The 25774-nt window shown below is 35.2% G+C and overlaps 3 protein-coding genes across 3 annotated transcripts; 1 reads left to right on the top strand and 2 right to left on the bottom strand.

The window, feature by feature from the left end:
• Positions 1–5935: 5935 nt before the first annotated feature.
• On the top strand, positions 5936–6499 carry LOC145570711 (uncharacterized). The gene has a single exon (XM_081629865.1). The coding sequence runs from the start codon at positions 5936–5938 to the stop codon at positions 6497–6499; it is 564 nt and encodes a 187-aa protein (XP_081485991.1).
• Positions 6500–8731: 2232 nt separating this feature from the next.
• On the bottom strand, positions 8732–9956 carry LOC145571742 (putative CCR4-associated factor 1 homolog 11). Its single transcript, XM_081630772.1, has one exon. It carries the CDS (start codon positions 9700–9702, stop codon positions 8890–8892), a length of 813 nt encoding a protein of 270 aa, XP_081486898.1. The 5' UTR covers positions 9703–9956; the 3' UTR covers positions 8732–8889.
• A 1029-nt stretch (positions 9957–10985) lies between these two features.
• On the bottom strand, positions 10986–13776 carry LOC145571743 (ubiquitin-conjugating enzyme E2 variant 1D-like). The gene is made up of 4 exons (XM_081630773.1): positions 13613–13776; positions 12561–12700; positions 11847–11972; positions 10986–11398 (listed from the first exon to the last, which is right to left on the bottom strand). The coding sequence occupies exons 1-4, from the start codon at positions 13635–13637 to the stop codon at positions 11258–11260; spliced, it is 432 nt and encodes a 143-aa protein (XP_081486899.1). The 5' UTR covers positions 13638–13776; the 3' UTR covers positions 10986–11257.
• Between the last annotated feature and the right edge of the window lie 11998 nt (positions 13777–25774).

Here is a 25774-nt window from a genome sequence, read left to right on the forward strand (position 1 = left end):
GAGACTTTCTCCCTTACCTCAACTATCCCAACCGTCCCGTTCAAGAAGGGCCGGTAGCGGGTTGGAACAATGGCCAACCCACCTACCCCTTTTGGCAAGGCCCGCGTAGTTCAATTGAGGAGCTTCGCTCCTTTCCCCCTTATGACTACACACAACCCGGGGGAAGTGATTATAGGGGCGACCCTAGCTATTACTATGTCCCCGAGGTTAGTGGAGATAGTTCATCTTCGGAGGTGCTCGATCCCCCCCTAAGGGGGCATTACGGGTTTCCACCCGGCTATGATGGTGGTTGGGGTGAGCAAGGTGTGCCGGACTTTGGCCATTACCGCACTTGCCCCAACTATGATCTACCTCCTTATGTAGACGCCCCGGCCACTTCTAGTGATGTAGATATTAACTACAATTATCACTATTCGCCGGGACGCCGACATAATTAGATGGTCTAGGCATTCTAGTCACCGTTTCATTGCCCCTTTTCACTTCTTGGGACACCGAGGACGGTGCCAATCCCAAGCTTGGGGGGAGGTTACTTCATTACCTATTTTGTTTCATTGAAACGGTGACTAAATGTCTAGCTTGGGGGAGTATTTAGGCCTTGCATAGAGTTGGGATTTGATGTTGCTAGTTTTGTGCTTAATTTGATTATGCTCCGTTTGTCTTGATAGGTTAGTTAATGGTTGAATGTTTGCATTTTGATGAGCTTGGTTTGGTTTATGTGCTTCATTTTTGATGATGATATTCGTTGATGAGCCTCCTCTCCTTCCCAAAAATCCAAAACCCAAAAATCCAAAGCCCTTAATCCAAATTCTTTAACTAGTACCTCTTTCCCCTCCTCTAAAAAAAAAAAAAAAAAAAAAAAAAAAAAAAAAAAAATTGTGTTTCCTTTAATTAGTTTAGACTTTGTATATATTATCTTTGCTTGTAGTCATTTGGCTTGATGGTTCGACTAGTGTCTTTGATGGTAAAATGAATTCAAGTGAGCTTGTGTTATAATTGTCCTAGTTTTGCAAATGACGATTTATTTATGAATTGTGGAATGATTGTTTAACTCGTATGTGTATGATCCACTCATAATAGTCCTTGTTTGCTTTGCTACTAATCACTACTCTTTTATCACCTTGTATATAAGAGACACTACTACATCAAGATCAATGGTAACTCCTTCCCTTCTTTTCTTGTTTATATTTTCCTTTTAGTCCCTTTACCCCTTTTTAAAAAAAAAAAAAAAAAAAAAAAAAAAAAAAACATTTTTTGCTTTTAGAATAGTCCTCAATGATGATATTGGATTGCATGTGATGGATATTTGCCTTCTTTTGGTAATAAAATTTCGAGTATGGTTTAGATGCCCTTGGTTGAACATAGAATTGGCTAGTTTAGGCTAGTGTGAGAATAACCTTACCGAATGTACGAAACCAAAAGTCTAGGATTGTGGTAAGAAGGTGTCGCCCATATCGAAGGAATTTGAACCCCGAAAGGTAGTAATTGATCCCACATTGTTCCCAAAAGTGAGGTTGTAATATTTTTCAAGCCTACTACATTTTGAATGAGTGGCAAGGATCCTCTTTGATTTAGTACCTAGATCGAGAACTTGAGTCTTAACTCCCAAGATCGCGGCCTAAACCACTCTTAGTGATCATGAAGATTGTTATGTATTGTTCATTCGCACAAAGTTAAGGCATGTCATTCTTGTTTCATTAGTTCAATCTTTAAGTTGTTATAAATAATAGTTTGTGATGTAAATGCCAAGTTTGAAAAAAAAAAAAAAAAAAAAAAAAAAAAAAAAAAAGAGAGAAAAAGAAAAAAAAAATAGAGAAAGAAAGAAAGAAAAAGAAGTGATGAATAGCCACCACCCTAGCAATTAAACAAGCTTGGGGGTGCATTTTTGTTTCAAGTTTATTCATAGTTTGTAATTTGGGTCAAAGTTAGGAACCTCTTTAGGTTTGCTCTTAGTGTTATATATCTTAGCTTGACTTTAATTGCAAAGCACTTCTAGTTTTCTCTATGCCTTAACTTTGTGCCGTAATCCTTGAGTCTTGTAATGTTAGTAGAGTAGTTGAAGCCATAGTCGGTGGAGGGAGTTGGTTCACAAGCATATGGAGAGGGTACTTATCATTGAGATGTCGAGTGTTCTAAACCTTCTTTTGTTTATTTTTCTTCCGGCTCCTTCGAGGAGTCATGAGACACTACCATTAGGGGGAATTTGAACTTTGTGTTGGGGACGCGGTAAGATTGGTTGAATGGACCAAAGTTGAGTACATTCGGGAAGGTTAGCTAGGCCTTGGCTAGTCATGACCGTGGTTGATCTTAGGCATATACCTCATACTCGAGTTTTTATTGCTTAAGGATTCTTTTATCTGTACATGTGCTTTTCTTTGAGCGGACTAATCTATTGGTTTCTTTTGCGCCAAGTGAATTGCTTAGGGACAAGCAATTGGCTAGCTTGGGGGAATTTGATAAGTGTTTTATTTGTCCACTTATCATGGCTTTTTAAAACACAATTTTGTACTCTTTCCCCTACTTCAATCCCTTTTTCTAACTCTTTTTGTGCATACTTGCATCTTTTGGGTTTCCCGTTTCTTTTTATGTGTGTGCTCGTGTTTGTAGGTTCAATGAGATTATGGTTAAGTAGCGTGAGCATGAAGACTTTCTCGAGGGAGCAATATCAGGCAGGAGCGGGCGTGCACCCTTAGAGGAGCGGCCGCTCCTCATCCCAGCACCACATTCTGCCTCCCCCTGCACATATAGGAGCGGGCGTGCAGCCTCCAAGGAGCGGGCGCTCCTCCCCGATCCTCTACAAACTGCCTCAAACTGGTGCAAGAGGAGAGGGCGTGCAGAGAGCCCAGGAGCGGGCGCTCCACACCCAGGAGCGGGCGCTCCTACTTACTGGAGCGGGCGCTCCTCCTGTTCTGAAGACTAATTTTGACGGATTTTACGATGTAATTTCTGGGCATATAAATAGGACGACTTAGCTTCAGTTTTGGATCTTTTTTTGCCCTCTTAGTTTTCCTAGGCCCTTAGTTCTTCTCAACCCTCATTAATTAGCTTAGATCTTCTCAAACTCAATCATTGTAGTAGAATTATTGGAAGTTTGTTCCATCAATTTCAACAATTTTCCCAACTTTGAAGTTTATTAAGTAATCTCTTTCCTCTATCTCTTGCTCTTAATTTTTAATTTTAATTGCTTTGAGTTGATAATTTCTCCCTTAATCTTGTTTATTTGTTCTTGCATGTTTAATCCATCCTTGTTTCATCTCTTTCCTAGCTTATTTGAATTCATGAAAACCCTAGATTTAATTGTTAGAGTAATTTCCACCATGTTTAGTGAGTAGTCTTTTAGTTAGGGGTTGGGTGAAGACCCAACCAAGCTATGGTTAATTGACTTGGAATTATTCATGTGCTACCTTGGATTGATAGTTGTTTATGCTTGAATTGATAATTGCATGTGTATTTTGTTGGCCACATTATGCCCATGTGTTCATCCCTTTTCTCACATCGAAAGATGGGGCTTCGGAGTGAGTCTTTTCTTGTGTAATTAGATTATGCTACTTTCATGATTTTGGATGTTTGGTTTCATTGACTAGGTTGCTTTAGTATGGTAATTAGGTGAGAAATCCCAATTATCCGAGCTTCATGCTAGTTCGGAGCGATCGAGAGACAAACTCGAGCTAGAAACCCACTTCCTATCCTTGAGACTTAATCCTTATCGTGTTAGTGCTTAATCTAGGGAGTACTTATGTTGTGACTTCGAAAGAAGGCAATGTTAAGTTCCTTTTCTATCCTCTATGTGTATTCATGATTTGTCCCTGTTATTGATTCCTTGGCTTTGGTTGGTGTTGAATCCCGTTTCCCCTAGCGTTCTTTTATATAGTAGCTTACCATTCAAAACCCAATTTGTGACCGAACTAGATTGCAACCGTTTCATACTCTCGGTGTACTTACCCATTCCCTGTGGATACGATCCTCTACTTACCCTAGACTTGTTTTAGGCTGGTTTAGGTAGAAATATTGTTGGTTTTAGGGTGATCGTCCAACGACCGAATATCCCTCTACCACTACTTTGTATAGTCTATCCAACGTAAAACTATCCTAAGATAGTTACAAGGTAACTTGAGATAATTATTGAGTTGTTTTGTTTATAATAAAAAATTACCATATAAAATTTATTCCTATAAACTTAGGGCCTGTTCACATTTACTGAACTGAACTGAACTATTAAGCTGAACTGAACTGAACCGAACTGATTAGAGCTGAACTGAACTGAAATTAAGTAAATATAAAGGTCTTACTAGAATTTAGGTTAAAAAATATAGTACATTGAATGTACCCATAAAAAAATTGTTATAATTTTGATAATTTTTGAAGGAAATTTCTAGTTTATAGTTTTAGTTATTTATCTATTTCCTATTTTACCTCTAACACCTATATTTTTTAAATCTTGGTTGTTTATCTTTTTCCTCTTTTCTTTATAAAACTCTTGTCTAAGACTTATGTAATTGAATTTGAATTTGATTCTAAGACTTATGTATAGAAATTTATCTAATAAATAATCAAGTGTTTCTTTTTCTTTGTCAATTGCTAACAATTTGATCATTATTTTGATTTATTTGTTGTTTATTATATCTTGAATTAAGTATAGTTACAATTTCTATGTAAATTAATTTAAATTCTGATCTGTATTAATTTTAATTTTATGGGCATAATCTAATTTGATCAAAACTTTTATGTTCCAAAAAAAAAATCAAAATTAAAACTTTTGAACGCACCCTTTTCGGCAACTTTGTACTCCCTCCGTCCCTTAATTATATGTCTAATTCTCTCTATTATGTGAGTAATAAATGAAAGAATAGGTATATAATTAAGGGACGGAGGGAGTATATTGTTTTTGGGTAGCTCGATTTTATGGGAGTTATAAGTTATTATATATAATAGGTGAATTTTATTATATATCACCTTATGGACAATAATTTACTCTGCATTATATTAGGTTAATTTCTAAATATTGAATTTTAATATGTACTGTACATAGCATAGTGGTGTAAATGAGCGATATATATATTCACGAACTATAATATTCTTGAACATAAATGAACAAATTAAAGCTCGAGCAATATCATGTTCGACTCAGTAATACTCGTGAATAACTCGTTTAAACTTAATAATACTCGTGAATAACTTGTTTAAATTCATTGATAAGTTTGTTCACGATCAATTGTAACTAGGTCAAAGCTCGCTGCAAGTTCGAAAAATGTCTATTAGTTTAACATAATTATTTAAACCACAAAATATTTCTTTCTCTCCAACATTACTTTTTCTTCTATAGAAAGAATGGAAGCTTATTAAATTAAGTGGATGCATTAATACTTAAAAGAAACATAAATTACTTTTTGATGACAATTGAAGGCTTGTTCAAGCTCGAGCTTAAAATTGATATACAAAAGAGCATGCATGTGTGAGAGCAAAGCTCGAATATGAAAGAATAATGATGGCTAGATAAATGCGTTTTAAGTCCATCTCTTTGAGGTGTAATTATCAAATTAAAGTGGGAAAACCTTTTTGATAGAAGTTCACATGAGAATGAAGTACGACAAAAACCCTTGAACAAGCTAAGATATACCAACATACTATATACAGTACACTGTAGCTTTATTTAGTTGCTACTTGTTCTAGGCTAAAATAAATGTAAATCTAATAATAGTAGAGAGTAATAACAGAAGCCTTATATTACATGTAAAGTTAAATAGGAGTCAAATGTCCCTCATGTTCACCATCATAGTATATGTCTTCCAATTCACTCCTATTTCTTATTCTTTCATATTCTCTTTCACTCTTCACCCTTAACTCCGCACTCAACAACTAACTCAACAACATTTCCCACCTCCTAACTCCCCATCCCCTTTATAAGCCTTCATCTCCAGATCTACGAGACTGATCCATCATGTCCCCATTCAAGCGGAAGAAACTCTTCAAGAACCTAGGCTTAGGCTGTGGCTGCGCCTCCACCACCAACTCCAATGCTGCTCATGTCTACGAGCCCAAACCCATAATACCCAAAATCAAGCCTAAATCATCCACTGTTTCCTCTTCCAATGATGGAGAGACTTATGTCTCCATCTCGCCTTCCACCTCTTCCATGCTTTCATCTAATTGGCACAGTTGCAATAATGATAATATAGAGAAGAAGATAATTACTACACCGACCTCTACCTCATCACCATCTGCCTTAACCTCAGCTTCAAGGAGATGGAATATGGGTGATCAGAAAAAGCAAACTACTGATAGTATTAGCACTACTGCAGTGGTGGTGGAGTCTGAGAACCCTTACGATGATTTCCAACAGTCAATGTTGGAAATGATAACGGAAAATCAGATCTTTTCTGCTCAAGAACTCCTTCAACTTCTCCATTGCTTTCTAAGCCTTAATTCTCCTGCTCATCATCATCTCATCCTTTGTGCCTTCTTCCAGGTTTCTCAGTATGCCATCGTTTCTTCCTCAAATTAAAAAACCTCCAATGTCATAAATGCATATATATTGCATGGAGTACTATATATGTCATATCCCACACCAAATTACAAATACTGATATATACATCCTATCCTTGTATCACGGTCATCTCCGGCCCGTTGATATAAGCTAAAATGATTTAGCTTGTTAACATATTGATTTACAAGGATCATGTGAATAAAAGCTTATTCAATACATAAGTTCTTTCATTTTTTTAAATTAGTTTTTAATCTTTTTGTGTCTTTTTTTTTTTTTTTTAATTTAAACCTTGCATTTAAAGTGCTACTTTGATCCATGCTGTGTTCTTCTTGCAAGCAACTGTTCTACTCCTAACATGGCCTTCAGTAGGCCCTGCCGTGCATAGTATTTTTGTAAAGCAACAGATAAAATTTATATTTGATTGTCATGACGATGTTGACATAAGTAATTCCGCCCCATATAAGGTAACAAGGCAGCATAAAAGCCTTACTTTTATTTATATCAACATAACTTATATATATTGGGTAACTTTCATTCATTATAAGGCAACTTTTGATCATTTTAAGGTGACTTTAAAGTAGATGTACAATATTTTATTGTACATCCGACTTTTTAAAATGTTTGTTGTTCTATATAAATAAGTTATGATAAATCTTAAGTAAGGTGGACTTAATATATATACCTTCTTGTAAACCCGTGAATTATTAAAAGTTGTTATATACGGACATGTATACAACAAGTTATTGTAGGTCTACCTAATATAAGATTTTTTGCCTTGTTAATGAGGGGTTGGTATATTTGCATCATGATTTGACCTCACAAGTTGAAACAATTAATAATTTTTCAAAAGATCGAAGACAACATACCAAATTAAACATTGATGGTTTGATGCTTAACAATAATAATAGATGCTACTACTACACAAGTTGTTTTAATTGACCTAAAAAAAAGTACTTAATTGGCCAACGTGCTTGTTATTGAGGTATTATATTGTTCGTATTAGGGAAAAGGAAAAGAATAATATCGATGGGAGTTCGATGTATTTATTTACTTCCACCTTCCTCCAATCATAATTTAAACTCAAAACACATTAAAATAATCACATATGAAGTATCATATAGCAGTAGTCAAATTGAAGAGGTTGGATAGTTGATGGTCAACTGATGGATACCGGCCATCGTGCTACAGACTTAATCAATGACCTCTTGAAGGAAAAAGTAGTGCTTTCTACGCTTTCTTCAAAATTTTCACAATGATAATAATTGGTATGGTGGTCCAACTCGATCATTTGGTGGCTAAAAATTAAACTAAATTTAATTCTTCGATTTACCTCCACCGTGTCCAATACTAAAACTCCACCATTGGGTTTCCCGCGACCAGTCTCAAGCCTAGATAAAGGAGGAGCATTACAGTAGGCTAGTGATAGCCAGTGCAAAACTTTGTCACATCATTTGAAATGAGCCACAATGATTGAGAGTAATACTAGGATGCGTGACCTCCTGGGAAGTCCTCACGTTGGTTCACGTAGCTAACCGCACTTATGGGATTAAGGCGTTCAAGCAGAAGAAGTATCCAATCGACCAATCCTAACTTATATGGTTTATACTAATTTAACTACATTGCATAAATAATACTAGTGTAATTGTTAAATAAATACTTGAAATTCCTTGTGCATATCCAATATTTTTGAGTAATGGACCCTAGTGCCCATAAGCTGATCATTGCTTGCCTTGTAGAAATCAAACTATTCAAAGTAGAACCAACTTACTTTCTTAAATAGGAAGCCCTGTCAGAAGTTCTCTGCTGCGGTAGTTCAGAGTTGGCATGTTTGTTACTTTTCATTTGAAGTTGCAACTTCTGTTGTTGATCGCCTTAGTGCAGTAGATGTAATTGTATATTTTGTCTCAATCTTCCTGTTGAAGGAAGTGATTAAGTGATCATGGACCACTTGCTATAAGCTGTACTTGTCCAAGAAACAATCTTAAAAGCTGACGAGTAACTTATAGAAGCTAAGCAGCCTAATTTGAACGTCTAAATGTCCGTTATAGTATGCAAGTTGACTAAGTCTCATGCACGGGAAAGTTCAATTGTCTAGAAATTTAGACACGTGTTTTGTATGTAATTTGTAATATGGTATTATGAAGTTGTTAGTTTTCATCCTCTTTGTAAAATTACATTCAGTTATTGGATCGGACAAGAAACTCCAATGATGATTATGTATGTTGATCGATCTGATCTTAACACAATATGTAATAAATGAATATTATATTGAAATATTGAAGCTAGCTTAGACTGATGTACAAGTTTACAACATTGATTGATAAGTTGATAACATAGTTGATCATTTACTTAAATGACTAAACAAAGAATTAATCAATAATTAATACTCTAGGTGTATTGTTGATGTTCTAGAGGTCTAATCCATAGATAACACCAGCGTGATATTCGGGGAGATTATTTAGAAAATAAAGTTGAACCATCTTCTGAAATGCGAGCCAAGTTAGCAAACTATCCGAGCCAGCTTGATGGCACTTGCCAACAGCACGCTTGACTTGGAGAGTCTTAGCAACCCTATCTAACCCACCATACAAGCTCTTACAGAACTTGATGATATGCTTAATATCATAAACACGGTACCCGAAAAACACTCTGGTCAGCCCTAAGAAGTCATCTAGATTAGACGGCAGGTTGCGGCGCGTGAGAATTTTAATCAAGTAACCAAAATCATAGGCGCTGTGAAAGGTAATCCAGGTGACGGAGTGATTGCAAACAAGACCAGAAGACATGATGAGCTGGGCAAAGTTAATGGAGTCAATACCTTCTTTCTTATTCCTGTCAAAGTCAATACCTTGTTGGGTTAGTAAGTGGATGGAATCATGCGCGTGTGGATCACGCTCTATGTCGAAGTCTGAGAAGTTGAACTCCCAGATGTATTGATTGGGAGTACCCAGATTTGGGAGATTACCAGAAGCATCGGATAAGGTGAGCCCCACTTGGATCAGATTTAAATCGTCGACGTTGGATTTCAGGAGCCGGTACAGATCACTGGAGGAGGGACGAGTATGAGGATGCTTCTTGTTGGTGTGAAGTGGGGCAGGTCGGTGGATGACCCCAGGAAATTCAGTATCCATAGAAATAAAAGGGTAATCATCGATTAGATTTCTGATTAATTCGAACTCAGAATCTAAATTAGAAGCCCAGACTTCCCTGATTATAATCATCTTAATAATTAACAGTATAGCAGATCTGATGAGATGCAATTACAGCCAGTATGAAATGAATGGAGAGGTAAAGGAGAAGAGAAGAAAGAATGAAAAATGATTGATGAGAGAGATAAGGAAGGTGGGAGTTATATATATACAGGATTAATTAGGAGTTAATGGAGTGACTGGTAGTTGCAAGTCAAAAATGGAAGTTACAAAGCGAGTGAGTGAAGACTGAAGAGAAGAGGCTGGAGGCTGCTTTGTTGCTTCAAATAATGGCAACTTGGAGAGTTATTCATTTAATTGCAATCCATGTAATAATAATAATAAGCTTTTTAGTAAAACATACATTTCCATATTCAACGCGCCTCACTTTTGACCATTTCATCAATTTCTGCGGAACCAGTTGGTCCACACTTGACTATTCTATTTTATTCATTAAAGCTTTCTTTCATTAACTACACTATTCTGTGTTAGTATTATAATTATACTCAATTTGGAATTTATACTTGATTAGCCCTCATTTCTTTCCAATTGATTTGGTGCACGTTTTCATTTAGGAAATAGGATATCTTTTTCTACTTTATCAAATTAATAATGTCACTATCAAATCAAAGTTGATACTCTTATGTGATATGAACCAGCCTGCCTTTGATATATGAGAACATGGAGTATCAATATGCATGGTCCCAATCTATATTCTACTGCAATTCCAATTGATTTTACAATTAACAATTTCATGCCCACTTGTTCAACACTCCTTTGCTTCGCTTCACCTTTTACTCTCTGTCTTGTCATTTACGGAGTACTACATGAACTACCTCTAAACTCAACCAATTTGCTTCTCCTTTATTGAACTTTAATCATTTAAACATGTGCTAATCTTTTAAATGAACATTTTCTACTGTTCTTATTGCCTTTACCTCCGTTTTTGCCCAACCTTGGACCTCTGAAGCCGACATCTTATAAATATAAAGTCTATGAACAAAATCTTAAATGATATTGAGCATCTTAAAGAGACATATTTGTATTAAAAAGAAAAAACTAAGGGACGGCCATGGCACAATGCCAAAGTGTAGAGCACGCTGATGTTGATGTTGTTACTCAAGGCCATCCACAAGCCCATTGGAGCACTACTGCAGGCCACGCAAGGACATGCATGGGAGATCAGGTGCCCGAGTGTAAAGGCATGACATGGCCAGCAATATTGTCAAGTCCAAAATTGATTATTTGAACCCAAATTTGAAGAAAATCATATCAACTTGAAGGTTTGGGACTCGGTATAAAAAAAAACTCGAGGATACATCCCAAGGGCATATGATGTTGTAATAGAATAGACCATGGTTCAGCCAACAAGGCTTTCCACGTTACAAAGTCTCAATTTATTTTTAAAAATATGTCTTACATAATCACATTGTAAAACTCTACTCAACAATATGAATAAGCAAGCAATTTTTCCTTCCAAGAATTCCATATCAAGGGCATAAATAATTTAACTACATACTGATTATATAAACCTATTAAGACCCTTCAGACTTCTGCCCTTTTAAGAATTTTCAGCTTGGAAGGTCAGCTAGAAACAAGTTCCTTCTGCAGGTTGAACAAGTTTTCGGTTGTGAGGTGCAGCCATTTCTTTCCTCAGCTGAGTCAGAATGTCCTCCATAGTGAACCCTCTCTGCCAATTCGCCAGCATCCCAAACTTCGTCGGTTCAACCTGCCACCCACATATGTTGTTCATAAGACCAAAGATGACAATTTAAGCCTCACTAAATATAACATTACTCCACTTCAGCATGAATCAGCTCCTATTTGATTACCTTCACATCACATTAACACTAACAATTTATCTACCTTCTTTCTCAAGAAAGATAGAATGACCAAGCAATTTCACCTAAGAGCTAGCTAAAATATATTTAGACCGTCAATAATAATAAGTGGATGACACCATATAAACACAGACAGACATTCAACTAATTCCTCCATAAGAAACATATGATAAAGCTACATTCTATCAGTTGCAATAATCTCCAAATCAACATAAAAGGATGAACATGCCTCTTATATTGGCATCCTTAGCAAACTGAGTATTAAATTATTAATAGGATAGAGGGCCAAAACCGCACATTTCCTAAAGTCAGTCAGGCAGAAGTGAAGAAGATTACCAATCCGGTCTCTGCGTTCACGCAAGTCATATTAATCCGTGTGTGGAAGCGAACAGTTGGAGGTTTCTCTGGATAATCCTTGTCACAAAAGAGCTTCAACTGATATATTCGGCCTTCATGTACACTCTGATAAAAAATCAGTATGAACCTTCAACTAAATTTCACAAAAAACATTAACCCATATATTACAGTTAATGTGCTGTCTCTAATCAGTAATCACAATTGAAACCAATAATTTACATCAAACAAAAATATACTCCCATTACCCAGGCATTTATGAAAAGAAGAATCAGGAACAGGGGCCGGAAGTAGAAATGTGCAGACAAGGAGGTTGGAATTGGAGAGCGTATTAAGTAACAGTGAAAGGTCCTTGGGCACGAAACATTTTGGATTGATTTCTCGGAAAGCATAACAATTGAAGAGGACATGGGTACACCATTCCATCAAGAAATTAAACAGGTTAATCTTTCTCCCTAATACCTGAGCTAAAATTAAAATATTCTACACACAAAACTACCTATAGAATATTTGCTTTCACTAGTATAAGGAAAAATCAAGTAGTTTTTTTTTTTTTTTTTTTTGAGGGAAGGAAAAATCAAGTAGTTAAAAAACCACTGATCCTAAAAACAGAGAGAAAATGTATAATTGCAACATCTGCAATAAACCATAATTAGTAACAAGGCAGCAAACAGTGATAACCAAATCACAACTTACATTGTGAGGACCAATTATGGTACCCATCCAAGAACGCATGTAGATATCATCACCTTCATCCATTCCATAGCTGACGCTCCCATCTCCAATCCCTTTTTCACCACGTTCAAGTTCTTCTAGCAACCTGAAGTTTCTGGGAACTGTATGACCATATCAGTAAAGTACAACTGAGAATACACACTTCAAAATGAAGTTCAAGTATAGTTGTACATGATATTCAACTAAAAGGAGGTATAAGTAGCCAATATCTAGAGAATTATTCACACAACATTCTTGAAAGAAGAGTCAACTGGTTATGCAATTAGAATACGGCAACCATAAATTTCAATTGATAGTGATTAAATCATATACCTTCATTAAGATAGACTATACATGTATGTATGCAAATATATGAAATGAACAATTATTGAAAGAGAGAAAGTGGTGAGTGAATTAAAAAATTCCTTAGCATAATTTCCAAGCAAAAGGATTAAATAGGGACAAAACAATAAATCGAATCACTTTTTTAAGTTCCTCGTATGAAAAGTGTAGAGGGTCATTTCTACTTAACCATGACTAGCTTGTTTAGATAATAATCAAATTTAATTGGCAGTAACCCTAAATCATGAATGATGATGTAACAAATAAGCTTTCCCCAATGAAATCAGCCATTCCAATCTCTAAGACAAGCCAAATCCCAAAAAGGAAAGTATTATAAATGATCTTGTGCTTAATATTAACGCAAAATTGACAACAAAAATGATATGTTACGTTATTAGTAAAATCTAATAATCAACAGAAAATTGCAACATCATAGCACAAAATTCATGTTGAAAAAAAGTACCTACGAATATCTAGAGTGATGATAAGAATGGAAACCCTAAATTGGGAATTCAATTAAATCCTAAGCAAAATTGGTTAGTTACATGATCGAGTAATTGCAGAATTAAGATAGTAAAACAATGATTTAAACTGTAATACAGTGAATTGAATAAAAGTAAACAAATAAAGGCCTGAATTGAAGCGATGAAATTCCAAAGAGAAAAGAACGCAAAAGGAATAAAGAAGCTAACCAACGACGCTTGATCCGATGGTCATTTTTGGGGAACCTATCAAGATGATCAATAACAGAGGTTTCGTCACCGCACCCACTTGTATTACCCGAGGATAAACCCCAATTCAAATTATTTTGACCATTAATTTCTGTTACTCTATAAGAAATATTGACATGCGAAAAAAATTAGAAGACTTCAAGTGGGCTACTAAACTTCATATAACCTTGTAGGCCGAACAGTACGTAGCCCAAATGAAACCTTATCAATTATCTATCTGTATCACTAGCTAATGGTACCAATCCTGTCAAAAAAACAAAAAAAAAAAAAAAAAAAAAAAAAAGCAAATGGTACCAAACCAATATTCATTTCCCAATTCCTAAACCCGTATCCAATCTCGCTATATGCAACCAAATGTCTGTTTTTTTTTTTTTTTTTTTTTTTTTTTTTTTTTTTTTTTTTTTTTTTTTTTTTTTTTTTTTGGTGAGAAAGTGGGCCAAGCCCAGAAACAGAAGAAACAAACTAAAACAGAGAACAAACAAAACAAAAACAGAACAACAGAAAAGAAACAGAACAAAATAAAATAAAACACCTACACTACATTAGAGAGCTACCCCTCTAATGCAGCCTTAAACTCGAGCAGGCACCATCCTCGGCCTAGTAGCCCCACCAAGATCCTCCAATAAAACCGCCGCAAGATCCTTCGGGACCGCTGAAAAAATAGTAAGAGGTTGAGACGCTTCTACCCCATAATTGGCAAGCCAATCTGCAGCACGATTCGCCTCTCTATAACAATGCTCAATAGTGACATCCCATCCATCTCTCGACATAAGGGCACGACACTTCCGAACGATGTGAATGTAGGGGGAGTTGGGGGAATGATTATCCACCAACATGTTAACAACAACCTCGGAGTCAACACATACCTGAACTTTCCTATGACCTCCATTCCAAGCTATGGCTAAACCACGAAGCACTGCCAGCAATTCAGCCTTAGTACACGTACAAATCCCGCAATTAACTGCATATACTTCATACAGCTCCCCCCTGCAACCTCTAATCACACCACCTCCTCCAGCTAGTCCTGGATTACCACGCGCAGCACCATCGGAATTCAACATCACCCACCCTACTCTTGGTAGACTCCATCTCACCAAAATCTCTTCTCTCTTTCTCTTGCTAGGACAATGAACTCTATAGTGTCTCTCCCAAGCTCTCTTAATCGTGGCTACCCTAGCATAAATGAAAGCTTCTTGATCAATTGGAATATTAGCCATATCTCCATCAAATGATCTAGCATTACGCCACTTCCAAATCCACCATAACGTCATAGCATACATTAATGGCCATCCTTCCTCACCAGCATGTTGTTTCACATCAGCATTCATTAAAATCCACTCCTGCCAAGGCAAGCCCAATCTCCACTCATCACTCAAACCAAGCTTCCTCCATACTGTAACAGCAGCTGGGCAAGTCCTAAAAATATGTTCAGACGACTCCTCAATAGCCCCACAGATTTGACATCTAGGATCATCGACCAAATTCCTAATAAAACGGTTTTTATTAGTCATCACTCGATCCTGAATTGCCAACCAAAGAAACATCCTCACCCTTTGTGGCGCTTGGTTCTTCCATAAGACCTCCCACCTGGGATCACTAGGATCTTGATTCTCTTCGCCCCGAACAATTTCTAAAGCAGACCTGATCGAAAAACCTCCAGAGGGAGTACCTTTCCAGCTAATCTCATCCACATCATCCGCACTTTCACTTAATTCAAAGGAAGCAATTCTTTTCAACTCATCCGAGGATAGGAAGGCTGCGAAATCATCCCACTTCCACCCTATATTAGCATCCCAAAAATCACTCACAAGTAAGTCACGACTCTCTATTGGAGGACTCGGGTTAGCTAACTCAATCAAGGGGGATTCAGTAGCCCATCTATGATGCCAAAAATAAGTCTTGCGACCATTCCCAACCGCCATGTTAATCCCTTTCCTAACCACATCGATACTACTCATAATCCCCCGCCACGCATTCGATGCATTTTGCTTATCCTTAAACATCTCAATATCACATCTATTATTACAATATTTGCTCCTCAAAACTCTTGACCATAACGCTTCTGGTTCCGCAAGTACTCTCCAGCCCAACTTGGCTAAAAAAGCCGTGTTAGTTTGTCTCATAGAACGAATACCCAGACCTCCTCTATCCTTAGATTTATTGATGGTGTTCCAAGCTACAGTATGAACTTTACGTTGTCCTTCTGCCTCACCCCAAAGAAATTTACGACATCTTCTATCTATATCATCACATGTAGACCTTGGAAGCAATGTAGTCTGCATAGCATACATAGGAATAGCACTCAAGGACGATTGAACCATAGTCGCTCTCCCAGCCATAGACAAGAGTCGAGTCTTCCAACCCGCAATCTTCCCATTAACTCGATCAACAAGATATTGATATTCTTTCTTCGAAGTACGACCATTAATGGTTGGCACCCCCAAATACTTCCCAAAATCCTCCGTAGCTTCCATACGCAAGGAATTACAAATAGCATCCCGAACATCCAAATTTGTATTCCTTGAAAAATAAACCCTCGATTTTTCTATACTAACTTTACTACCTGAGGCTTCACAGAATTTATCCAAACATGCAGTCATCAATTCAGCTTGCTCCACTGACGCTTCACAGAACAAGATAAGGTCGTCCGCAAACGCGAGATTAGAGATCAAAGGCCCATCCCTACTAGCCCGAACCGGCTTCCAACACTTCAATCTAACTTCTCTATCAATGAGATGGGCAAGCCGCTCCATACATATGACATAGAGATAGGGAGATAACGGATCACCTTGTATAATGCCACGGGAAGGGCTAAAGAAAGGCATAGGCTCTCCGTTCCAAAGAATGCTAAGTCTAGCCGAAGTAATACAATGCATGATGACATCTACCATAGCTTGGGGTAACCGAAGCTCAAGCAAAGACTCTCTAATAAAACTCCATCTCAACCGATCATATGCCTTCTCAAAATCTATTTTAACAGCCATATAACCTACTCTTCCTTGCTTATTCCTCATTGTATGTAGCATCTCTTGAACAATAATCACATTGTCCGTAATTTGTCTCTTAGGCACAAAACTACATTGGGTTGGAGAAATTAAGGTAGGCAAGAGACTCTTCAATCTATTCACAATGACCTTAGTCACAAGTTTATAAACAATATTGCATAAACCAATCGGCCTAAACTGCTTTGCTTGTTGAGGCACATCAACTTTAGGAATTAGCACAAGGAAAACATCATTCAAGCCATCCGGGAACTCCCTCCCCTCAAGAACATTACGGACCAACTCAACCACATTCGGTCTGACAATCTCCCAATATTTTTGAAAGAAAATTGGTTGGAATCCATCCGGCCCCCGGAGCCTTAAAAGGTTTCATACTTTTCAGCGCCTTATAAATCTCGCTATCAGCAATAGGTCTACTGACCTTATTCCAATCAGCAGCCTCTATGGTAGGGAAATAATCAGAGATGATGTTCTCATGTCTCAAACCCACTTGTTCTTCCTCAAAAATAGACTTCCAAAAATTAAGCACAATATTCTGCACCTGATCAGAATCCATAACCCAATTTCCCTCACTATCCTGTAGAGTCTCAATGCGATTTCTCTTGCGACGAATAACTGTAGCCAAGTGGAAATAGCGAGTATTTCTGTCCCCATACACAATAGCTTCTTCCCTTGACTTTTGAAACCACAACATCTCTTCTTGATCTAGGACCTCATCCATCTCCTTCCTCAGCAAAATCTCCAATTTAATCAAATGAGGTTGCCTACCCTGAGCAAGCAATTTCTGAATACCCTCTAACCGAGCCCATAATTCAGATTTCTTACGGAAGATATTATAAAACTCCTCCCTATTCCAGCACTCCAACTTCATGGCAAATTCTTTCAAAAAAGGGACAATCGGTGCAACTTTACTCCAATTAGACTGCACAAAATTCTCAAATTTATCATGTTGCATCCACGCCGCTTGGAACCTAAAAGGCCTATTTACCATAGAAACCGGAGCAAAACCATTCGTGCTAATTATAATGGGACAATGGTCAGATTTTATCTTCGGCAAATTCCTCACAGCACCTTCTTCGAATAACAATCTCCATCCTTCATTCGCCAACCCTCTATCAAGTCTTGCAGACTTAAACGTATCTGGAGTTAGGCCCCTAAACCACGTATGCTCCGGACCTGAACACCCTAAATCCATTAGCCCATTATTCTCCACCCAGTTAGAAAATTCCATACACCTGCGCTGCATTTCAGAATTATTGACACCATTCCTCTCTTCAATCGACATAGTCTCATTAAAGTCCCCTCCAAGAAACCAAGGACCAGAATAATTATTCTTGATATTCTCCAGTTCACGCCAAAGGTTTTGTCTAATACTACTCTCCGGACTAGCATAAATAGCAGAAAATAACCAAGGCTCTTCTCCAACTTTTCTCACCATAACAGTCATATGTTGAGAACTTTCATCAAAAACATCCACCGTAACTACCTCACTTCTCCAAAACAGCCAGATGCCACCTTTAAATCCCTCAGCTTCAACTCGTTGTTGTCCCGAAAAACCAATTCTAGAGCACACATTATCAGCTTGATCACCACTTAAGTGCGTCTCAACAAGCGCAACAATAGTTGGATCATTAATTCTCACAAGTTCTCTAATAGAACTAAGTTTATTCCCCACACCTTGAACGTTCCAAATTAAAATTTTTATCGACATATAAAAATCTTTAAAAATAGGAAAACGATCATAAATCTCCAAAGGAACATTAGGAAGCATACTCAAATACGCCTCGCTCAACGCTCTCATCGGCCCATCCGTCGCCATTGGAATTTGGAACGAAGCCATCATCTCTGCTGGGATGTGCCTTGGAGGGAGGTAAGTGTTCACCTCCATTGACATCCTGTTTGCCACCGGGTGAGCGCAAACTAGAGTGGGGCCATCCGTCTGGTAATCGATGAAGGTCTCGTACTCCCTGGGAAACCAAATGTCTGTTAACAAAGTGAACTGGTCAGTAATCAAATGTGTTTAAATTTCATATTTCGACTGGTACGAAAACAATAATTTAGTATGACTCGAGTTTAAAATTAGACTAGATCTGATCCAAGCTTATCATACCCGACTCCGAACATCTGAATTGATACCTTTAATTTCACTAGAGGGTGTTTAGTTTGGATTTTTCTTTTCTTTTTTTTTTAAGAAAAAGGAGATATTTGATTGTTTTAAAAAGCTCTTTATAGTGTTTGATTAGGAGTTGTTTGAAATAATTTTTAGGGTTAAAAAACTCATTTAAAAGAGCTTTTAGCTTTTTCGTTGTTTTATACAATAAAATAGGTAATGACTAATAGTTATTTACTAAATACTATTACACAAAAAGCTAATTCAACCAAGTATTTAGAATAGATAATGCAAACATCTAACAGCTAATAACCTGCCAGCGATTAGTGAGACTCTATCACCCTCAATTTGCTTATAGGCTTACTAGATTGTGGGAATTCTAGTACTTGGATTTCCAGACAAAGTGTTTGATCCAATTTCTCATAATTACCTAGTTACGGAGTCTTTTTTTTTTTTTTTTTTTTTAATTTCTCATAATTACCTAGTTACTTTGACAAAAATATGTTCTAAATTCAAATAAATATGACATACATATATATTAACATTATACAATCGATGTATGAAAGTTCTGAACAATAAGGGCCGCGGGTCATGTTTGGTAAAAAAAAGTCTTAATTTTGGAGTTATATGAACTCAACTAAGTTTTTACCATTTTCATTTGTTTCAAAAAAAAAAAAAAAAAAAAAAAAAAAAAAAAAGTTTTACCATTTTCGTTTTCCTTTGAAAGTTTGAATCGGTTAAACTTCTTTTCCAATCTGCATTTGGTAAGATATTTTATGTTTTACCCCTCCTTATGGATCCCTACATTGCAACACTATTTAGTAAAAATTACAAAAAGTTTCTATATACATTAATACAAGTATGTACTAATTTAACAACTGCATGATAATTTTTTTAAGGTGTAGTGATATATATTACTACTATCCCCATTTCATATTATTTACAACTATTTAACATAAAGTGTGAGTAATAAAACGTTTAGTAATTGTAAAAAGTATGAAACAAAGGTAATATTAAAAATCACAGAGTAGCATCATAGTACAAGACTATAATATTGCAATTATTTAAGACAAGAGAGTATAATTAAGTCAAAAGAAAGGCCATAGTACTTTATATAACGGAGAAATCTAGCCAACAGAGTAGCAAAAGGCGAAGAGGTACCAATATTATGTACTATTGTCGTAAGTTGTAAGCAAGCAGTAAGAAAGGCCAACATGCGACAATCGTAAATCCTGAAAGTGGGAAAGTCCAACCTCATAATGTACTTTAATTTATTTTAAGTTAAGGTGTGTTATTGAGTTTTAATTACGACGCAAGTATACACTAGAAAAGCAAGGTCAATGGGGAGCTTTATTTCTTCTAACTTTAAATAACATGCCTTTGCCTTACCTTTTTGCATGGTTTACTGATATCGATCAGAATATTATTTATTAAGAAAGGTCTTCCTTAATTATTTAATAAATATATATAAATTGATAGAAGAAAGTATAGTACGAGTAGATTATTATGAATTGAAGTTACTAGATTTTATAGAGCTAGGGAAAGCGCGGATTAATTAAAACGAAGTGGTGACAAGTAGTAGTAATAACTCTAATAAATTGTTCTAGTTAGTCATCATGATTATAAATGGCCAAATGGGTACAGCTTGGGAGCTGCTTCTTTTAATTGTTGGGCTCATTAAAACAAACATGTGCGCTCCCTTGTAATTAAACTATATCGCATCATCTATTTTATGTATGTATATTACTCGTAATTTCATATGTCATGCAAATAAGGAATTGAAATGAAGACAACTCGTATTTACAGAGTATTACGTAGTACTACATGTCTACGTACAATACTTTTTTTTTTTTTTTAAACCACGATACTTGTTATAATATGATACAGAAATTGGTTAAATTGGATTGAATTGAATCGAATTAGAATGAAAGAAAAAGGAAAACATAAAATATCACTATTAATCAAATATTCTTGGTTGGAGCTTGAATAAAAATAAATATAGAGAGGTAGAAAGCAGCTATATATGTTGAAAGTGCTAATGGAAGGCTAAATGGGTAGTAATATTTAATAAGGATAATTAAAAAGGGAAGGGTGGGTACAAATTGCAGCTGTAAGAGAGATTGAAAATTGAAGAAGGGGTCACAAAGTAAATGATGATATTAATGTTATGATAGTATGAATTTAAGATGCAATGCTATAAATTAAAGCAGGGGAATGGCAGAGCTATTAACATCCATTCAATAGTACTCCATGTCTACTAGTAAATTCAATTAATTGCTAATTAAATGGCTGAAAGGAACTATATGGAGCAATCTTTTTAATTTTTTCTTCAATTCAATTGCCTGACCTGTTACCAACCTCGCTATTTCTAAGCAAAACCTTCTTTAATTTTTTTTTTTTCCATTGGTACCAAACTTTCTTTATTTCTTTGTCTATTCTTTACTGGGTTATATAAATTTATAGGACAATAATGCTTATTTATACAAACAAACGTATCTTTAATACGTGTACTATTAGATCTGTAATCTTACCTACAAATCTAGTTTCATGAATGATATGTTAACCTTTGATGTTTGGAGTTTTGTAGGTAAGGTCGTCCATTCGTTATAGTTAACGAACTCACAATCTCACTAAACATTCCCTCAATCAATTACAGGGAGTTTGAGAACTTCAACAATAAGAAAATCCATGGAAAAATTAACAAAAAAAAAATTGTGATAAGTTTCTAATAGAAGTATATATATAACTAAACAAATGCTAAGATGATCTAAGTATTTCTCGAGGATAATGGATTTCTTAATAATACACTTAAAATTAAAGAACTTTTATTTATTTTTTACATGATAATATGTTAACATTGAGCATAGTATTAATTTTTTTTATTTTTTTTTATTTTTTTTAATATAATAATTTCTATAATTCACATATTGTCAACGACTTTCCATAAATTTCGTCCAAAAAACCTTGTGGGTTTCAACATTTATTATAAGTAAGAATAAATATTTAATGGCTCAATTTGCTTAATATCTAAGGTCCTGTTTTTTTAAGCTGCTCTGCTCTATTGAATCCTATTTTGCTCTGCTCTGATAACACCTACTCTGCTCTGCTTGTCGGAAGATCAAAAGAACAAGGCTTAACTATAGTTAGATTCAAAATGTTTTATCTGAGTTATAACAAACACTCAATATAAAATATCCCACAACCTCTCTTAAAACACTAGCTACTTTATGAAAGTGCTCTAGGTTAGGACTTGAGAGTGGTTCATTTTTTTACCCCTTAAACTATTCATGATCTAAATATATTCCTTATTAGTGATAATTTTCTTACACTTTTTTTTTTTTTTATTTTTTATTCCTACATGAGAGTTTTGGCTTTTGGGTTGAACGGTTGAATGTTTAGACATGAGATCATCTAGTTGAAAGTCAAATCCCAATTTCCTATAGAGTAGCTTTAATCAGTTTAATTGCTAGGAGTAAAGTAAAGATGTTGAGTCAACTGATTTTCGTTTATTGCTACTCCCTATGTTTTTAAATACTTGCTTCATTTCTAGCTATTTTTTACACCATTTATTAGTCCTACTTTGAATAATGTTTGTGATTTATATATAAAAGAAAATATAGTCTTGTGGGTACTCATTGGAATCGTCCCAATGAATAGATTATTAATTTTCAATTGTTAGAATTTATGTTTATTGATAATTAAAGATATTATTGATAAAGATTAACATCTGCATACGTGTTCAAGAGAAATAGAGCAAGTATTTAAAAATGGAGGGAGTATAACGTTTTTCATCCAATATACTAGACCTGGCAATTCAGACCCTGACCCGATGACCCGACCCGAATGACCCGACCCATTACCCGAAATCGACCCGAAAATAGTGACTCGAAATTGACCCAAAACCCAAATCAACCCGACCCGATGTGGAATTGACCCGACCTTAACCAGAAACCCGAAATGACCCGACCCAAAACGACCCGACCTGAGATGACCCGACTCGAAGTTGACCCGAGACCCAAAATGACCTGAGCCGAAGTGATCCGAGACCCGAAGTTGATCCGATACCCAAAGTGACCTGACTTTTAACTTGAATTAATTGACCCAAATAGACTCGAAATCCAAAGTGACCCAAACCAAAATTATCTTATACCTTAAATGACCAGAATCTATTTAAGCTAAAGACTTGACCTGAGCAAACAGAAATAGAATAAAACCGCAATCAAACTGACTTAATTTTTTTTATTAATTTGTAATGTGTAACAGTGTAAATAATTTACATATTTTGAGCATTACTTTTCTTGATTTCTTCGGCCTTTTATCTCTATAAGTTATTAAAAAATTGTAAAAAGATTGAAATTTAACGACTATTCTACGGAGTTTGTCCATAAGATTAAAAAAATTAACTAAAGCTCGGAATAAAAGTAACAATTCTCTGAAGTCTAGAAAAAAAAATAGTACAATAATAATGCGTACATAACATAATGTTCAATACCAAATGAAATTACAAAATAATCTAAAGTCAAACAATTACTGTATTCCATGAAAAAAGTAGCCTTAATAAATATAGTGAGTTTTTCGTCATAAAATATATAAATATATACTATGTATATAGAGTTGAATTTAACCCAATACATTGACCCGAAATTGGACCCGAAGATTGACCCGACCCGAACTGACTCGACTCGAAAATTGACCCGACCCGACCCAAACTTGACGAGACCCGAATTCGACCCGAAATGTTGACCTGAAACCCGAAATGACCTGACCCGAACTTGACCCGACCCAAATGACCCATTTGCCAGGTCTACAATATACTACTCCGTAATAGCAACATTTTGACATCAATACAGTACATCTTTTTTTTTTTTTTGTAAGCACATTTATACGATACATCTAATTACGTATAAGTAAAAAAATATAATTACATTAAAATCTTTAATACTTCATCCGTTTCTTTATAGTTGTAACACTTTGACTTTTATACTATTTATATGGCTCACTTTGACTAGCTTTAATGATTTATACGTAAACAAAAATATAGTCATGTGAGATCTTGTTAAGTTCGTCTTAATTTACACTATTTTAATCTAAAATGTTTATAACTTTAACATATTAGCAATTAAAGATATTAACTATTGAAATCACACATCGACAAGCGTGAAAAGAGAAGTATTGCAATTACAAAAAAACAGAGAAAGTGAATACAAGTAAAAAAAAAATTACTTGTATTTCAAAATATCAATCTTCGTTAATATATATTTTTTGTTTCAATGCATACTCTCTCCGTGTTTTAATATGGAGTAAGTGTTACACTTTGATCGGCACATAGTGATAGAGAATATAACTGAATCAAATAAAATAAAAGGTTAGTGGGGTATTTGGAATATTAAAAATGTAAAAGAAAGATTTTAAAGTTAATAATTTTTAAAAGTAATGAATGTGAGAGAAAAAAAATAATAAAAAAGTAATAGTGGATTTAGGTGGGAACTATGAGAGGATAGATACATTATATTTAAATGTAGCTTTTTGCCAAAATGGGTGTGTAAAACACAATCATATTTAGTAAGTGTAACACTTGTTTAAACACAGAAGAAGTAGTTGGAAATATCAACGATTAAATACGTGAATTGAAAATTATGCCAAATAATAGAATAAATGAGACAAACTAAAAGGAGCATAGAGATATAGACTAACAAACTACAACCAAAGACGGGAGAATTCGAACCTATAATGCTCTGTTTTGTAATAATATATCGCAATATTTTGACTTTTGCATTATTTATATGTTTACTTTGACTCTATTTTTTTTTTTTTTTTATCAATTTAAAAAATATATATTGCCATGTATTATAATTTTGGATTAGTCTGTATGTATATTTTTATAAGATCAAGTTTTTATACTTCTTAATAATATATAATTACAAATATTAAAGGTCAAAATTATACATCGACATACGTGTTAGTCAAATTATTGCGATTATTATGAAACGAAAGGTACATAAACCCTCAAACTTTTGCCAATAAGCTAAAACCTCATTGGTGTATTCGATCAATATAATCACTTGAAAACGACATGTTGCACATTGTTGACAACTAGTCTCAGGCCAAGTGATACTTTGTCATAAACTTCAATTGTTTGTACTCACACAAATGTGCATTCATTGTCTTGAGTTTTTTAACCACGGATTATAAATGTTGATAAGAGCTTGAAATCAAATTTGAATGTCTATTATCGTCAAATTGAAAATTGGCACTTAATAGTTAGGTTGTTTCTTTTGGCGTAAGTATGAAAAACCAAACACAAAATAATTTTCATAGTTAAAATATCAATTGTAGTTGACATATAAAATTTTAAATGCATACGTAGTTGTAAGAGAAACCGAGGAGAAGTTGGTTCGAGCTTCCAAGTACTATATTAGATGATTTGGGCCTACTAGACTAACAACATAGTACATATAGTGAATGGATTTTATGAGAATGGTCCACAAGAGATACTACTAGTATTTGGGACGGGGCGACAACGTGTTGAAAAAGAAAGAAAAAAAGTATACATGTAGTTAATTAGCGAATAATTGGAAAAGTAATTGCCTTATTAAGTGGTCTTGATTGCGGGCCTAATAGTGTAATTAGTATGGGTTTAGATAATTGGGCAGCATTAATAAAGCAATGACGCATAATTAAACATTAATAAGGGTTCACGTGTAGTGTCCCAATATTTAATAATAAAATCGGTTTTTAGTTTGTATTATGTGCGCTCGTAAATAAATACGACGACTACTCCGTAGTCCGTAGAAGTAGTAGACTAGTAATGCATGTAGACTTTGTTTTGTAGAGAGTAACAGTTTGATGATTTAGATATGGTCCCTGCCCCACCTACGTAACTAAATTAATTTAGAAAAATAATAATAAAAAAAGATGATCAAATTTGACTTTACAAAGGAACGAGTAATGTCACCCTCATTTCATGCAAACTTAGAGACCCTTTTTATCATTAAAATTAAATGCCAAGAG

The sequence above is a fragment of the Chenopodium album genome, chromosome 12 (assembly GCF_948465745.1).
Source record: "Chenopodium album chromosome 12, dcCheAlbu1.1, whole genome shotgun sequence".
NCBI lineage: Eukaryota > Viridiplantae > Streptophyta > Magnoliopsida > Caryophyllales > Amaranthaceae > Chenopodium > Chenopodium album.

Coding starts and splice junctions, on each gene's coding strand:
- LOC145570711 (XM_081629865.1), top strand. CDS start 5,936: ATGTCCCCATTCAAGCGGAAGAAACTCTTCAAGAACCTAGGCTTAGGC.
- LOC145571742 (XM_081630772.1), bottom strand. CDS start 9,702: ATGATTATAATCAGGGAAGTCTGGGCTTCTAATTTAGATTCTGAGTTC.
- LOC145571743 (XM_081630773.1), bottom strand. CDS start 13,637: ATGACCATCGGATCAAGCGTCGTTG. Junction 12,701..13,612: donor CATCGGATCAAGCGTCGTTG/GTTAGCTTCTTT, acceptor ATGGTCATACAG/TTCCCAGAAACTTCAGGTTG. Junction 11,973..12,560: donor CCATAATTGGTCCTCACAAT/GTAAGTTGTGAT, acceptor ATTTTTTATCAG/AGTGTACATGAAGGCCGAAT.